The sequence below is a fragment of the Salmo salar genome, chromosome 03, assembly GCF_965601325.2.
Source record: "Salmo salar chromosome 03, fSalSal1, whole genome shotgun sequence".
In the NCBI taxonomy this organism is placed as follows: domain Eukaryota; kingdom Metazoa; phylum Chordata; class Actinopteri; order Salmoniformes; family Salmonidae; genus Salmo; species Salmo salar.
The window spans coordinates 71,218,434-71,235,655 of NC_138293.1; the positions used below are offsets into that span (position 1 = coordinate 71,218,434).

Sequence of the window (17,222 nt, forward strand, 5' to 3'; positions counted from 1 at the left end):
CTGCCAGGTGGTGAAGTGTGATTCATCACTCCAGAGAACGTGTTTCCACTGCCCCAGAGTCCAATGGCGGTGAGCTTGACACCACTCCAGCCGACGCTTGGCATTGCGCATGGTAATCTTAGGCTTGTGTGCGGCTGCTTTGCCATGAAGCTCCCGGCGAACAGTTCTTGTGAAGACGTTTCTTCCAGAGGCAGTTTGGAACTTGGTAGTGAGTGTTAAAACCAAGGACAGGCTATTTTTACGCGCTTCCGCACTTGGTGGTCCCGTTCTGTGAGCTTGTGTGGCCTACCACTTTGCGGCTGAGCCGTTGTTGCTCCAAGACGTTTCCATGCCATAATAACAGCAGTTACAGTTGACCGGGACAGCTCTAGCAGGGCAGAATTTTAACAAACTGACCTGTTGGAAAGGTGGCATCCTATGACGCTGCTACATTGAAAGTCACTGAGGTCTTCAGTAAGGCCAATGTCTGTCTATGGAGATTGCATGGCGGTGTGCTCGATTTTATACACGGGTCAGCAACTGGGTTGGCTGTAATAGCCAAATCCACTAATTTGAAGGGGTGTCCACATACTTTTTTGCTGAGTTCATATTTATATATACAAAAGTAACGTCCCATTTTCAGGACCCTGTCTTTCAAAGAAAATTCGTAAAAATCTAAATAACTTCACAGATCTAAATTGTAAAGGGTTTAAACACTGTTTCCCATGCTTGTTCAATGAACTATAAACAATTAATGACCATGCACCCGTGGAACGGTCGTTAAGACACTAACAGCTTACAGACGGTGGGCAATTAAGGTCACAGTTATGAAAACTTAGGACACTAAAGCGGCCTTTCTACGGACTCTGAAAAACACCAAAAGAAAGACGCCCAGGGTCCCTGCTCATCTGCGCGAATGTGCCTTAGGCATGCTGCAAGGAGGCATGAGGACTGCAGAGGTGGCCACGGCAATAAATTGCAATGTCCGTACTGTGAGACGCCTAAGACAGCACTACAGAGAGACAGGGTGGACAGCTGATCGTCCTCGCAGTGGCAGACCACATGTAACACCACCTGCACAGGATCGGTACATCCTAACATCACACCTGCGGGACAGGTACACAATCCCTCCATCAGTGCTCAGACTGTCCGCAATAGGCTGAGAGAGGCTGGACTGAGGTCTTATAGGCCTGTTGTAAGGCAGGTCCTCACCAGACATCACCGGCAACAACGTCGCCTATGGGCACAAACCCACCGTCCCTGGACCAGACAAGACTGGCAAAAAGTGCTCTTCACTGATGAGTCGCAGTTTTGTCTCACCAGAGGTGATGGTCGGATTTGCGTTTATCGTCGAAGGAATGGGCGTTACACCGAGGCCTGTACTCTGGAGCGGGATCGATTTGGAGGTGGAGGGTCCGTCATGGTCTGGGGCGGTGTGTCACAGCATCATCAAACTGAGCTTGTCATTGCGGGCAATCTCAACGCTGTGCGTTACAGGGAAGACATCTTCATCCCTCATGTGGTACCCTTCCTGCAGGCTCATCCTGACATAACCCTCCAGCATGACAATGCCACCAGCCATACTGCTCGTTCTGTGCGTGATTTCCTGCAAGACAGGAATGTCAGTGTTCTGCCATGGCCAGCGAAGAGCCCGGATCTCAATCCCATTGAGCACATCTGAGACCTGTTGGATCGGAAGGTGAGGGCCAGGGCCATTCCCCCCAGAAATATCCGGGAACTTGCAGGTGCCTTGGTGGAAGAGTGTGGGTAACATCTCACAGCAAGAACTGGCAAATCTGGTGCAGTCCATGAGGAGGAGATGCACTGCAGTACCACACCAGATTCTGGCTGTTACTTTTGATTTCGACCCCCCCCCCCCCCCCCCCCCTTTGTTCAGGGACACATTATTCCTTTTCTGTTAGTCACATGTCTGTGGAACTTGTTCAGTTTATATCTGTTGTTGAATATTTTTATGTTCATACAAATATTTACACATGTTAAGTTTGCTGAGAATAAACACAGTTGACAGTGAGAGGACGTTTCTTTTTTTGCTGAGTTATTTATATATATATATATATATATATATATATATATATATATATATATATATATATATATATATATATCGACATTATCAAGCCTTTAGATATTAATAATGATCCTACATTATATTTGTCGAACATGACTGGTGTTTAGCCGTGTGTGTGTGAGTAAAAGTCTAATTTAAAGATTGGTTACATTTTCAGGCGCCTCATGTCAGCTTTGGTCTGGACATGACGGGCTGTAGCCAATACGCAGGCTATCACCTACACTTTGACATGTAGGCTAGTGTTTTATTTACATTTACATACACTTATGCTTTTCTTAAGAGAACAGTTGTTTTTTGGTTTTCAAATCAATTTAATTGACTATTTTGGTTAATGGCCTTGGTGCCCTGGCAGATTGGGCAAATGGCCTTACCCCTATAATCACAAAATTCCAAGCCTGTTGTAATATCTGCAAGAGAACATGAAGGAGTGTCTGTGAGCTGTTATGTTTGAGGTAGATAGCTAAGTCGTGAACTGTGTAGGTGATGAGACTAAGGTGGAGTATAGTGTTTGTGTTTGTAATAAGATGTAGAGATAACCTGGAGTTCAGAGTTCCAGACCGCATGTCTGCCACGTCTACACATGTGCAATCAGTCACGCCCAGAGGCTGCCTGCCTGCATTGCCCCACCAATTGTAAGACCACACACACACACACACACACACACACACACACACACACACTGCCACAGGCATACTCTTCCATCACTGTGCCCGTCTCCCCCCTGTGCTCCTCACAACCTATTCACATTCACTCACATTATCATAGTGCCACAGGCATGGACTCCTCCCTCCTTCCCCCCTCTGTAATTGTGTCACTTGTGCCATAGTGGCTGTGGTTCCACAGTGACAGCTGGTGTGCTGCAGGCTAGCTGGAGCAGAGAGGTCAGAGAGCACTGAGGCCAGTGAACAGCTGGGGGGAAAATTGCCAGACCCCATCATCTCATCAGGGCTTTGAGAAGTAGAAGGGTGTGGTGGAAAGAGTGGATTGGCCTAATGGCAATCTCACCACTGACACTGTACTACTGACACTGATGGCCTGGGATGCCTCGACATAGTCTTACATGACTCCTGTTTCAGTTGTCTCCTGCTTGCCTCTTTCCACTAAGCCATAGTGTTTTTTACCACCAGGGGGACTGGTTGCTTGCGTGGGCTTCAGATCAACACTACACACCAAAGTAGAACGAGACTGAGCTCTTCTGAAAAAGTTGACTCTTACAGGATGGGGTGGGATTAAAAGACACTGAAAGTTGAAGCATATCTGTAGTTTCTGGTTAGATAGGGCTATGACAGATAGATGTTGTGACATGAGTAGGTTCTTCCTCTCTACCCTAGCTGCAGCTTTTCTTTTATGAACAATGTGAAATGATACCTGATAGAAAACATGTCTAGCTGCATGTACATGGTTGTGTATGCATTATGGAGATGTTTCCCAACCGCTGTGTTGAAGCATAGATCAATACTCTGTGATCAGAAGCCCTCTGTACTGCTGCACTACTCACTGTACAACACAGCCTACCAACTAAACTGTGCTGTACCAGTCAGCCTTCCCCTCTAGGGGTACTACACGCCTACTGTGTAAATTACTGTATGTCTGTGTGAGAAAAGGGAGAAATCAATCTCACCCGGACCAACCCTCTTATCCGACAGTTGGAAGATCATTTTATAGCTCTATGGATCAGAGCCTGTATTGTGTTTGAGAGGGGCTTAAGAAGCCATCTTGTTGCTGGATGTGGTTGAGGTGCTGAGAGACTACAGCCTTCAGTCAATCTGTCGCCCCTCTTCTCACAGGTCCTCCAGGCCAATTCACACACTGATGTGGTCTGTGTGACCAAGTTATGTGAACCCGCAGACACTAAACACTAAACCACTATCTGCGAAGGATTCAGGTGCTTTAGTTGAGTTACTTAGTTTATCATCACTGCCTCACCTGTCAGCTATCTATGTAAATCAAAAAAGAGTTTGATTCTGCATGCAATGCAACCGCCCCTTGGGTATTTCAGGTTAGGTTTAAAGATAGATGCAATATGCCGAAATCGCTCCAGCTTTTCCTGGTTGCTAAAATTCTGGTAGCTTGCCTAATTTCAGTTTTTGTGACAAAACAAGCAAGTATAGTGTAGATAGTCATTGTACCATCTAAACCTCTGTAAAATATATTTTCCATAACCAAAAACATTGTTTTGTCAGCTGTTTGAAGTTGGTGTACAAAACCGAACGTAAAAGACGCAAAAAACTAAACTTAAGCACGGGCAGCATAGAAATAACGCATATAGAACAGATCTCCTGCTTCTTAGACTTGCTTTCAATGTGAATGACAGATCTATAACACATATTTCAATGTGAATTTGGTCAGGTCGCCCAAAAAGCCTTGCAGGCTTTAAGAACCCTCTGTTGTGACAGTGGTGGCACACCCACTCTGCCTCACTTTCCTTTCTATCTCTCGCTCTCTCTCTTCCAGTGCTCTGTGCACAGGAAGGATGTTGCACACTCCATTTCCTCAACACTTTTTTTGCAGACAAAAAGATTTAGGCCTAGTTCCTCCCTTGAACACAAATTGTAAAGTATGGTTTGTTTAAAGGTGTTTCAACACCTAGCAGAGGCCTTGAAGTGTGTCCCAACACTGAAGCCTGTGGTCAGCATATCACATTGAAATACCTGTGTATTCTATACTATATCTAGTATGACTCATATTTCTTCTGAAATGGAAAGGCTCTACTGAAGCCAGAAGGAAGATGGTGATTGGAATATCTTTTTTTTGAGTGGGACGTGTCAATATATTACTGTGAGTCAGAACCCTGGTGAGAATTGATGACGACTGTTTCTTTCATCTGACTATGAGTACACAAGCCAGAGGCTTTATATTTGATTTTTTTATTTCACCTTTATTTAACCAGGTAGGCTAGTTGAGAACAAGTTCTCATTTACAACTGCAACCTGGCCAAGATAAAACAAAGCAGTGTGACACAGACAACAACACAGAGTTACACATGGAATAAACAAGCCAATAACATAATAAACAAGTCAATGACACAGCTGCACCAGTACATGACTAACTGCACCAGTGTACAGGTGCATGTCTTTCAACAACAACAGCCACACACACACACACAAACTTAGACACACTCATGCACCAGTGCTTGCAAACCACCATACGTCTCTCAGACGAGTGCTCCCACAGCTGGCCTGGCCTCATGGAGGCTTTCTTGCTTGGTAAATGAGTGTACTCACAACAGTCAAACGTGTCTCAATCTGTCGTTTATGGCTGTGCCCCATTTAGTGGATACAAAACCGTTTCAGCCCCACTTCTCAATGACCAGAGAAGTACTCTGTTTACTAGATGTGATATATTGTTAACCTCTCTCTTCCCTTCTCTAGGTATTAAATGAAGAGTGTGACCAGAACTGGTACAAAGCAGAATTGAACGGGAAAGACGGCTTCATCCCCAAGAACTACATAGAGATGAAAGCACATCCGTAAGTATGAACCACCTGACCCAGACTCCTAATATGACTCAGGAGGACTCATCTCTCCAGCTTATTGTTGCTGACTCGGGGTATAGGCAAACAGGACTCATCATGACTGCCAGGTCACACTGGGCCACAGCTTCAATGTATCACATTGATTTGGAACTATGAAACAACTGTCTGAATTGAACAGAACAGTCCCGTCAACTCCGAGTACTGTTCTGAAATGGCCAGTGACACCACAGTGGAATCTTGTCCCTGTGTGTTCATTGAAGCACTGTGAGGATTCTTAGAGGATATTACCTCTGGAGCACACAGTGCCAGATTAGCGCTCTCTGTATTAGTGCGCTCTGGGCCTCTTAGACTTAATTTAATATTGACCCTTATTTAATATTGACCCTTATTTCATTGTCACTGGGATTTTATCAGGTGGGATTTTGGTGTATGGAGGGGGCTGGGTCTGGTTGTCTCTGTCCCAAGGAGCTACGCCATGCCTAGGCTTTGTCTGTCTGTGTACAGTGGATTGCCGCCCCACACCCCCACTCTGGCCTGCAGTGGATGCAGATATATAGTGCAGGTATAAGCTGCTAGCAACTGCTCCAGGGCCAATTTCTTGATGATTAATGCCTGGACTTGGATAGTGAGAAACGTCTGATCCATAGTCTGTGTTAATGAGCAGAGAGAAAGCAGGGCTGCCACTCATAGCCACATCAAAGGGGAAAGGAAAGGTCTTGCTGTTCAGCTGGGCTGTGATGCTGTGTACAGGTCTTAGTTGCCCTTGTCAAGTAATGTACCATGCTGTTACATCACAGTTAATGCCATTATCATCAAAAAGAGTGAATAGATAATGCATAATGAATACAAGACAGTGTCTATGTAGTGTTCTCAATTGATTGACTATTTAAGTGCTTTGAACACCTGAAAGAGAAACTCTATTTAGCCTAAATCAATCCATTATCCAATGTCAGTAGCAGCATTCAGCTCTTGCACTAACTGACTGTGGGTCAGCTGTTAGTCCTTCCCCCATATAGTTTGCTGTAGCCTTAGTGTAGGGGGCAGTTGTGATCTGATCCCATGGCAGTAGTAGTGGGGCTGGAGTTTGTCCCTTTATAGACTAGCTGTGACGGAGTGGCACCAGGCAGCAACTAGCCTGCCTTATTTTGGGTACAGTACATGGGTAGTTGACGTGAGACTTTGTCCTATGTCACTTTGTAGACTTTCAAGTAAATTAGACTGACATGTCTGTGCGCAGTGGCTTCAGTGCTTCACTCAGTGCGCAGAGCTCTGCTGCCAGGCAGTGTTGCTGCGCGAGGTGGGATATATAGGATTCGTATCTTGTACTGAAATTTGTTTTTCAGTACATCAAATGTGAATCATCTTTCAGATAATTCATTGAAAGTTGTGTGTGTTATGATCTTTGTTGCATGACTTCTTATCCACAGAGGGCCAGTGTGGGTTCAAGTTTGTGTTCTAACGAAGCAATAACATACATGATTCAACTAATCATGTCTTGATTGAAGTCTATGATTAGTTGAATCGGGTGTGTGCTGGTCGGCAAGAACAAAAAACTAAGTCCATTGATCTCTGTGGATACGACATCCCCCTGTTATGAGTGCTACTTTCATGATGAATAATAATGATCAGTTTATTTTTATAACTTTGGGAGAGATTACATTAATCTAATTCAAATTGATTATTTAAGAGGTGGGCTTATTTGGAACACCCATGGTACACTCGATACCCATTAAGCTTAGTCTGTACTTTTCACATATTCTATCAACTATTTTTGTCTTCTTAAAACATGTAAGTAAAGTTATCAAACTTCATTTGAGAGATCTTTCATTTTTATTAAAAAAAATACAAAAATTAGAACAGTATATGTTAGAAATGTCTGAACTCATACTGAACCCCCCACCGTACTGACAAATTCTCTAAAATGACTTTGGGTGCGGGCTTATGGTAGATAAATTAACTTGAAATTCTCTGGCAACAGCTCTGTTGGACATTCCTGCAGTCAGCATGCCAATTGCACGTTCCCTCAACTTAAGACATCTGTGGCATTGTGTTGTGTGACAAAACTGCACATTTTAGTGGCCATTTACAGTCCCAAGCACAAGGTGCACCTGTGTAATGATAATGCTGTTTAAACAGCTTCTTGATATGCCACACCTGTCAGGTGGCTGGATTATCTTGGCAAAGTAGAAATGCTCACTAACAGGGATGTAAACAAATTTGTGCTCAACATTTGGGGGAAATACACCTTTTATGCATTTGGAATATTTCTGGGATCTTTTATTTCAGCTCAGTAGGACCAACACTTTACATGTTGCATTTGTTTTTGTTCAGTATAGATTCTGGTGGTACCCTATTTGTGCAGTATCCTTTTGCAACCACGCTTGGTTCTCAATCCCTGCTGGTGACCATTGCTCCGTCGGCATCTGGGTCTCTCTGCCGCTTGGGAAAGCCTGGTTCTTTAACATGGCCCTCGTGATATTGAGGACTGGCTGTGGTGCTCCCACTACTTGTTATCACTCTCTGCATTAGACCATTCATTCCCTTGATCCATCTTTGTCTATCCCACCAATTCCTCCTGACCAATGATCCACCCTGGGAAGGCCCCCATTGGCAGGGCCTCCTTTGGAGATTGTTAACCCTGCCTCCAATATATTACCCACCAGTGTTAGAGACACGTTGTCTTTCTCAAACCCCATTCTGCAATATACTCCAAAAACCCTCCAACAGAACACCTCTCAAGTGGTGCTTCGGGCTCCCACGGCTTTGGGAGAATAACTGTGCCCCTGCACCTCGCTGCACGTGGATGGTCTACCTGAGTGATCCTGCCAGTAGCATATTCCTCTCAAAGATTAAGCCATGCACGGCTTAGTTCACACGGCCGGTACAGTGAAACTGCCAATGGCTCATTTTAAATCAGTTCCTTTGATCGCTCCAACGTTACTTGGATAACTGTTCTAGAGCTAATACATGCCAACGAGTGCTGACCGTTGGGATGTGTGTATTTATCAGACCTAAAATCCATGCGCGTACTCTAAGGCTTTTAGTGACTCTCTAATCTCGACTGGTGGCGTGCCATTCGTGGCGCTGACATCTAATTTGAATGTGTGCCCTATCAATTTCCGATGGTACTTTCTGTGCATACCATGGTGATCATGGGTAACGGGGAATCAGGGTTAGATTCCGGCTTGGAGCCTAAGAAATGGCTTCCACATCCAAGGAAGGCAACAGGCTCGCAAATGACCCACTCCCGACTTGGGGAGGTAGTGATGAAAAATAGCAGTGCAGGACTTTTTCGAGGTCCTGTAATTGTAATGAGTACATTTTAAATCCTTTAATTAGGATCCGCTACATTGTAGAGCGGTCAGAAACTACATTATAACCGTAAGATTGGACTTCCTGTTGTGTATTGTCTATTGGTTATCATCGTTATACAAATAAATGTTTTTCAACAGAATATGATTACTGATTTAAAAACAAAGTAACTGATAATTAGTAAAAATCTTTTTCTTGTCTATTTGAGAGTCATTAAACCATCATATTTGTATTACTTATGTCACACCAGAGGACAAATTCAAGGCACTAATGCATGAAGTGTTTCATTAAATTGGATATAAATTTCAAATAAAAAGTGGCCACAGAACATCTTGAATTGTTTAGACATAGTTAAAAAAAAGTATCTTTTTTTACTTTCATTTTTGAATAAATCATTTGTTCACTTTTGTTTTGGCCATATGGCAACTACCCACATGCAGTACAGTAGCTTCAGCCAACGCTAGATGTTAATGTGCCTCTGCATTTCGTCTCCCGGTATGTATTCACAGACCAGACCATGAAATATGGAACTTTTGGATCATGCTTATAGTAGAAGTGGTGTAAGTAATAACAAAATTGGGAGCCTGCTAAAGTGAGTCAAAATAGCTTTGGATTGCTTTTCCATAATGGCATTTATATCTGCATAGTAGTGTGTGTGTGTGTGTGTGTGTGTGTGACGCAACCAGTCTGGCTGCTCTTTCCGTGCCTGCTTTAATTGCTCTGCCGGCACCTTTATCAGACAGGGAACTGTAGGCGGAGGCCGGCCGATAGAGGGCACAAATGCAAAGAGGATTAGGTCTTGGTCACTTTATTATTGCTTTTCACTTTCATGCAAAGGAGCCAAGATGTCATCTCTCTGGCTGCTCTGGTTAATAATTAACCGGAGAGAATGCTTTCTCTCTCTCGCTCTCTCTTTGCCTCCTGCTGCTACAGCTGCCATTGGCCCAGCCAGGGCTGCTATCACAGACCTTGCTGGGAGTGAGACGGGCTCTGCTTCAACAGCACAGCACGCAATCCCCACTCCTCAACCCCTGTGCCCCCACTGTACACAACACCCACGGTTCTGGTTCTCCTACCTGCAGTATTAATCGGTTGACTGAGGGGCAGAGGCTTAATCTGAAATACTGTATAATCTCTCAGGACTTTAAACAGTGGGAGATGACCATGTGTCGTCCCTGATCGTGAGGGAGCAGATGTCTATTTGTTTGTTTCATGCTGGTCCGGCTGTGTTCTCTCCCCTGACCCTGTGTGTGTGTGTGTGTGTGTGTGTGTGTGTGTGTGTGTGTGTGTGTGTGTGTGTGTGTGTGTGTGTGTGTGTGTGTGTGTGTGTGTGTGGTGCTGTCCCTTCCTCCAGGTGGTTCTTTGGCAAGATCCCCCGTGCCAAGGCAGAGGAGATGTTGAACAAACAGAGGCACGACGGGGCCTTCCTCATCCGAGAGAGTGAGAGTGCGCCAGGGGACTTCTCCCTCTCTGTCAAGTAAGTAAACACACACACGAAAGGTTTAGAAGCCCTGCTCTGCATATGTTTGGGCGAGGTACTGCTCTGCACCGTACAATGTATTGGGTAACAGACACAAACATCTGCTATGTTTCTCTTCTTTCTCTTCCTGTGTTAAAATATACTACAGCACTAGCACTTTATTTTTTACCCAGTGTTCTTCTGTGCTGCCCCCTGGTGTCTATGAACATTAACTCCAGCTCACTCACGGTCATTTTACAGCAGGATTTCAGCTCTCTCTTTCCAGCTTTGAAACTCTTTGATTTCCCCATGTCTGTTTCCACTCTGCTTTACTTAAAAAGGCTCAATTCAGCAGCCCTCGCTGTCATGGTGCTGTAGTGTCTTTATGTAAAGTAGATAGACAATTCAAGATAATGAGTGATCACTATGTGACTCCACCCGTCTATTGCCTTCTGAGTACAGAACAGTGGCGGTTCTAGACCATTTCAACTGGGGGGGCCAAGCTGGGGCCAGTTGTACTGTTAGAGGGGCCAGTTACATTAGACGTTATTGTTGTCATGTCGTTTTCTTCACTGCATTGCAGGCAAAAGACCATGTTCATAATCATCATTGTTGCCACGGTCTAATAACGGATGTTATTACACCCCAGAACCGCTAGTGCAGAACAAGGAGTTTGTCTTAGTAGAGACTAATCCCCCTGATGGCTGTGGAAGAGGCTGGTTTTTCTCTGTCTGCAGCGTTACCATCCATGGGGTCATGACCTGTGTTCACACTGTTATAGAGACAGTCTGTCTTCCTAATGTGTTGCTAAGAGAACATGTCCACATGTATTTCCTTTGGCCGTCGGGATCTCTTTTCTCTGTCCTGTTTCAGCAGTTCTGTGTCTGTTGACTGTCTGCTGCTGGCCAGCTACCCATGGTTCTCTTCCTCTGTCCCCCTTCTCCTCAGGTTTGGAAATGACGTTCAGCACTTCAAAGTCCTGCGTGATGGGGCAGGAAAGTACTTCCTGTGGGTGGTGAAGTTCAACTCGCTCAACGAGCTGGTGGACTACCACCGCTCCACCTCTGTATCCCGCAACCAACAGATCTTCCTGCGTGACATTGAGCAGGTCACCCAGGTGAGAACACATCCCCCTTAACCTTAATCTCTGGCTCTTTACCAGTGTTGCTTTGTAGGAAAATTAATGGTCACAATGACAAACTAGGTTATTAGCGTAAAATAATAGTTTTGAGAGAGACAGATTGGCCCCAGAGTTGCTGACTCAGTCCCTCATCCTGCCGGCCTAACCTTTGGATGGCATTGGCTCAGTTCACCAACGAGTCACGGTTGGTTCAGAAAACCCAATCAGGGAAGAACCGAGGCTTTGTCCTTTTGTCAGACTGTGTTAACATGTCTGGGACTCATGGATTTGTTTTGCTCTCTTTCTCTCTCCCTGCCCACAGCATCCCACATATGTACAGGCGCTCTTTGACTTTGACCCCCAGGAGGATGGCGAGCTGGGATTCCGACGCGGAGACTTCATCCAGGTCCTGGACAACTCTGACCCTAACTGGTGGAAGGGAGGATGCCACGGGCTGACGGGCATGTTCCCCCGCAACTATGTCACACCAGTCAACCGGAACATGTAAATAAACATCAACAACTACCCTATACCCCCCCCTCAACCCATCATGAAGACATCAGGAGCAGAGAGGGAGAATGCAACAAGGAATTAATAATGGAGGAGTAGTTCTGTCGAAGGCATCACCATGTCGGTGGCAGCTGAGCAAAGGCAACTTTTAACACTGAGAATGTTCGCCTCTGTAGTGAACGCTTCAGTCAGAACTGAACTGTCATTGAGGAAAAAACACAGAGAAACTAAGCATAGTGCACCAAAAGTGAAGATAATGAGAATGATTCTATACCTAGACTCCCACAGCTGCTTCTGTCCTCTCCTCTACTTCTTCACATTCTGCGTTTATTTTCCTTTTTTGCTGCATGTTTTAATCACCTAAATGAAATACCAATAAATCCTAACGCTGTTTTAAATAAAAAGACATGTACATATATTTTAAAAAATGATTGAAAAAATAACAAAAAAATACAGATGTTATCTGCAGCAAGTTACCAAGTCCAAGATCATTGGCATGTGAGCATTGTACATCAGCCCAGGGCTGTATAAATAAATCACCTACAGTATAGAGAGAATCCATTTTTTAAGAATATATATTATATATTTGTATGTGTTTTACCAGTCATCACAAATTGTATTGTTTCTTCCATTTGTAAATTATGTTAAAAAAAAATGTTAGTCTGGATAAGACCTAGAAGGTCTGGGATTTGCTGAATTGTCAGTATAATTGTCAGTATAATTTTTCCTGGATTATTTGAGGGCTCTCAGATAAAATGGCATGATATTTAAAACGTGAAATCATTTCCTTGTCTGATAAATGAGAGAATAATCTGTTATTTTTAACAAAACCAATCGTGTCAGGAAGCTAACGCCGAGCAGCGAGTAGAGCCATGTATGCTGCATGAGCTGTTGTATTATGAAACCCTGTAAAAGGCCAGCCACCTTTTGAAGCCAATGTATTTATTGCAGCCATTTTACTCTTGGGCCGTGAATGTAGCTGACTGAGTCCATAGACATTGACATGAGGGAAGCAAGGTCGGAGAACTGAACTACACAACTGCAAGGGATTTCCGAGAAGTGCTGAATTAGTAATGGTGTCAATATAAAATTATATAGAGAGATGTATGAAATATATGCATATAGTACATACATATTCAAACACACACACACACACGCATACTTTAACAGTCCCCTCCTTGTTAGACTCACACATAACAAGTAGGTGAGTTGGATAATCACATGATGGCATGAGAAACAGTTTGAGAAAATTAAGTGTCTTTTATGCTAGGAGTTGAGAGATCAGCTTTACCAGTGTTGTTTTTCTCTCTGTCTGTGGCGTGTCAAGCACTTTTTATGTTAAGCATTTGATTTCTGGTGTTTGTTTTCTGTGTGTGTTTAGTTTCTTTGTTCTCTCTGGATAGTGCCTTTCTCTCTGGTGTTTCAGTGTCTCCGACCTGCTGCTTTGAGCCCCTTTGTGGGGCCCATCAATCCTGCAGTGAGAAACCATGTACATAATCCAACCTGTCCCATCAACCCCACATCTCCTTCCCAACATGGAACTTTTCTTATTTAAGTGTTTCTTGCCTTCTTCCCTATTGATACTGTTATTTTTTTTGCTTCTTTTTTATTTTATTTTTTTATTAATTAAAATGCAATTCTACAAATAAAAAAGAGAGAAAACATGTGGTTCGGTCCATGGATAGTCGCATAGTTATTTTTTCATCTTGTGATTCAACAAACCTTTTGATGGCTACATTCATCTGTATAGAAATGAATACCCCATTACCTGGCTTTGCATCTGACAACCTGTAGGGGCTGGGACATGCAGTGTTCGGCCATGAATCAGACAGGAATCACAAATAAATACCTATATTGACACATCAGGCTCCCCTGCATGTCCAATGCCAAGTTCCTGTCCCTCTGGGTGCCATGAACAAGCTTCATTTGAAGAGGAAGCTGATGGCTTTAAGCACAGCCTTTAGTCCTTGGTACATACAGGGGTTTGCTGCCCGGTGAAAATGTACACATTCCATTACCCTCGGTCTGGTGGACTGTCTGCTTTTGTGTTCTGTTATTTTTAGCCCTTGAACACTTCCAACCAATCTGGCCACTTTCTGACTACATTGCATCACATGCAGGCAGCCTTTCCACTGACGGACTCTTAACAAAACAGCGGACTGGGAACATTAAGTGCTCTCCATCCTCAGTCCATGGAATTCATTGTAGTCTGAGGATGTCATGTACTGTAAGAAGTCTCATCAGATCTGGAGTCTAGAGACATTATGTAAGTGAGCAGCATGAATATATAACAGCCATATTTGATGACGTTGTCCCAGATAGCCAGGGAACTTCACAAGCATTTACCAAAACCTGTCTTCTCCAAAAATGTGTCAGGCAATCTCCCAGGGTCCCTATCTCCCACCATTTGAGGATCCATTAAATTATCAATTGTCTGTCAAATTTTCTACTAAGGGACTTGCTGGCTTTGAAAACATGGAAACATTTTTATAGATGTTGATGCAATTCACTGTGTGTTATTGCATGATTAAGTGTTTACATAAATTATTAATTGTTTGTTTGCTAAGATGCAACGTACAGTTTCTCTCTGCTTAGCTTGGTGTGGGTGCGCGTCAGTTTATCCATTTGCAGGTGTGGGAGTGTGTACAGAGAAATACATATTTGTATTCTCCTTCAGACATCTAGAAGCATTGACACACACACTGAAATAACACGTCATACTTCCTGGGGCCTATTTCATTTGTGGAAATATGTGTGGGGCCTGTGTTTTTGGCACCACTGGAGCATCTTTTTTTACTGTGTTCAATGTACGGGTTTGGCAGGTGGAGGGACTGATTGGATGCTCAGGTTAAACTACAGCAGTAATACACTACACAAGCCTCAGTTGTAGTATGGAGATTAAATTAAACCTGAGGTCCATGGGCACCAGACATTTTCCAACATCCCTGACACCTGTTCAGAGGATCAAGTCAATAGATTCACATTGCTGTCGTCTCTTGGATTAAAAGTCAAAGGGTAGTGAGTAAGTTAAACACCCATGTGGGAGGCATCCTGTCACTCACCCTGGGTCACACCAGTTCATGATCCACTATTGGAAGGTAGTATTCGAAGCCAAAACTTTCCAGATCTTCCCACTGCTATTGTTTATGCTGTCATCATATTTAAATAGGAATAACGACACCACTGATGTTCACCAGCTTACTGAAACTCATGCAAATAGTCTGTGAAATGCAAGCATTGGATTCTTTGTACTCCAGTCACCCCGTTACTTATCAGACTGAGATATCTCAATGGTGTACTTTTACATTACCACCATGACACTGTCAAAATGTCTCAATACAATCCAGACTGTCAGATCAAAAGCATGCCAAAACATGGTGTTTGTTCTACAATGCCTTTAATGGGTACACATAGTTTCCAATATGAAAACAAATCTGTTGTACCCACTACATTAAATCAAACACAGACGCAACTAAAAGGTCTGTGGTAAAGAAAATCATCCTTGTATGATTGCAATTCCTGCCTGAAGACAGAAATGTTTATTCTGGTAGACATAATGCATTATCGCCACCTCCTGGCAATTATCATCATCTGAAATTAATTTGTTTTCCTCATGTCACCATTCGGTTCGACCACTGCAAGGCGCTATAATAATGTTAATCTTTTCCCCGTTTTCAATTTATTACATATAAAAGTATGCATATGGCAATGTTTTCAAAGCTTCTTTTAAAAAATTACGTTAAAATACATTTTGTAAAAGTGCATCACTACGATAATGCGGTGTAGTTTTTGCGTCGTTACATGTCGGTTGCAAGAATCATTCGAGATGAATTAGTAAATGCTGCCTTTTCCTGTATGAACTCACTGCATTTGTACTCAATTATGACCCGACCACAAGACTGGACAGTGTACTGTATGGATTTTAGCAACAACCTACAAAAAATTTGACCGTTGTCGGCAGGATTCGAACCTGCGCGGGAAGATCCCAATGGATTTCTAGTCCATCGCCTTAACCACTCGGCCACGACAACTTAACAATAATCGTTTCAAAAAATGTGTGTAATCTATATGACAACGTGTAACAAGTTTTTATCGAAAGTGTTACAATGAAATGTAGTTTCCGCCTAATAATTTGTAATTAACTTGATTGTAATTTTTTAACAAAACGGTATGAGGTTGTAGTGGCCGAGTGGTTAAGGCGACTATTTTAACATCAGCCGTAACGTGACGATGAGGAAATGTCCACTTTTGGAGAAAATTGTAACACATACAGACAGTACCGTTACGATCAATGATGCATATACATGGTGGTATGATCTATATTGTGGACACACCTACTAATTCAAGGGTTTTTCTTTATTTTTTTAAACTATTTTCTACATTGTAGAATAATAGTGAACACATCAAAACTATGAAATAACACATATGTTAACATGTAATAACCAAAAAATGTGTTAAACAAATCTAAATATATTTCTTATTTGAGATTCTTCAAAGTAGCCACCCTTTGCCTCCTTGATGACAGCTTTGCACACTCTTGGTGTTCTCTCAACCAGCTTCATGAGGAATGCTTTTCCAACAGTCTTGAAGTTCCCACATATGCTGAGCGCTTGTTGGCTGCTTTTCATTCACTCTGCAGTCCAATGTATCCCAAACCATCTCAATTGGGTTGAGGTCGGGTTATTGTGGAGGCCAGGTCATCTGATGCAGCACTCCATCACTCTCATTCTTGGTCAAATAGCCCTTACACAGCCTGTAGGTGTGTTTTGGGTCATTGTCCTGTTGAAAAACAAATGATATTCCCACTAACCGCAAACCAGATGGGATGGCGTATCGCTGCAGAATGCTGTGGTAGACATTCTGGTTAAGTGTGCCTTGAATGCTAAATAAATCACAGACAGTGTCACCAGCAAAGCACCCCAACACCATCACACCCCCTCCTCAATGCTTCACGGTGGGAACCACACATGCGGAGATCATCCTTTCACATATTCTGAATCTCACAAAGACACAGCGGTTGGAACCAAAAATCTCAAATGTGGACTTATCAGACCAAAGTACAGGTTTCCACCTGTCTAATGTCCAATGTTTGTGTTTCTTGGTCCAAGCATGTTTCTTATTATTATTGGTGTCCTTTAGTAGTGCTTTCTTTGCAACAATTCGACAATGAAGGCCTGATTCACATAGTCTCCTCTGAACAGTTGATGTTGAGATGTGTCTGTTACTTGAACTCTGTGAAGCATTTATTTGGGCTGCAATTTCTGAGGCTGGTAACTCT

The 17,222-nt window shown here is 43.2% G+C and overlaps 1 protein-coding gene and 1 non-coding gene across 3 annotated transcripts in view; one reads left to right on the forward strand and one right to left on the reverse strand.

Annotated features, from left to right (window-relative positions):
- Positions 1–13,620, forward strand: part of grb2 (growth factor receptor-bound protein 2) — a 63,892-nt gene extending 50,272 nt beyond the window's left edge. Inside the window, exons 3-6 of one of the 2 annotated variants that reach the window (XM_014193565.3) lie at positions 5,440–5,537; positions 10,210–10,332; positions 11,263–11,431; positions 11,757–13,620. In XM_014193565.3, coding sequence (XP_014049040.1) covers positions 5,440–5,537; positions 10,210–10,332; positions 11,263–11,431; positions 11,757–11,942 — 576 coding nt within the window. In that variant the 3' untranslated portion in view covers positions 11,943–13,620. The remainder of the gene's footprint in view (positions 1–5,439; positions 5,538–10,209; positions 10,333–11,262; positions 11,432–11,756) is intronic. The other variant, NM_001165306.1, reaches the window with a different exon arrangement.
- Positions 13,621–15,893: 2,273 nt separating this feature from the next.
- trnas-aga (transfer RNA serine (anticodon AGA)) lies at positions 15,894–15,975 on the reverse strand. Its single transcript has one exon. It is a non-coding gene; the product is annotated as a tRNA-Ser (tRNA).
- Positions 15,976–17,222: the final 1,247 nt, after the last annotated feature.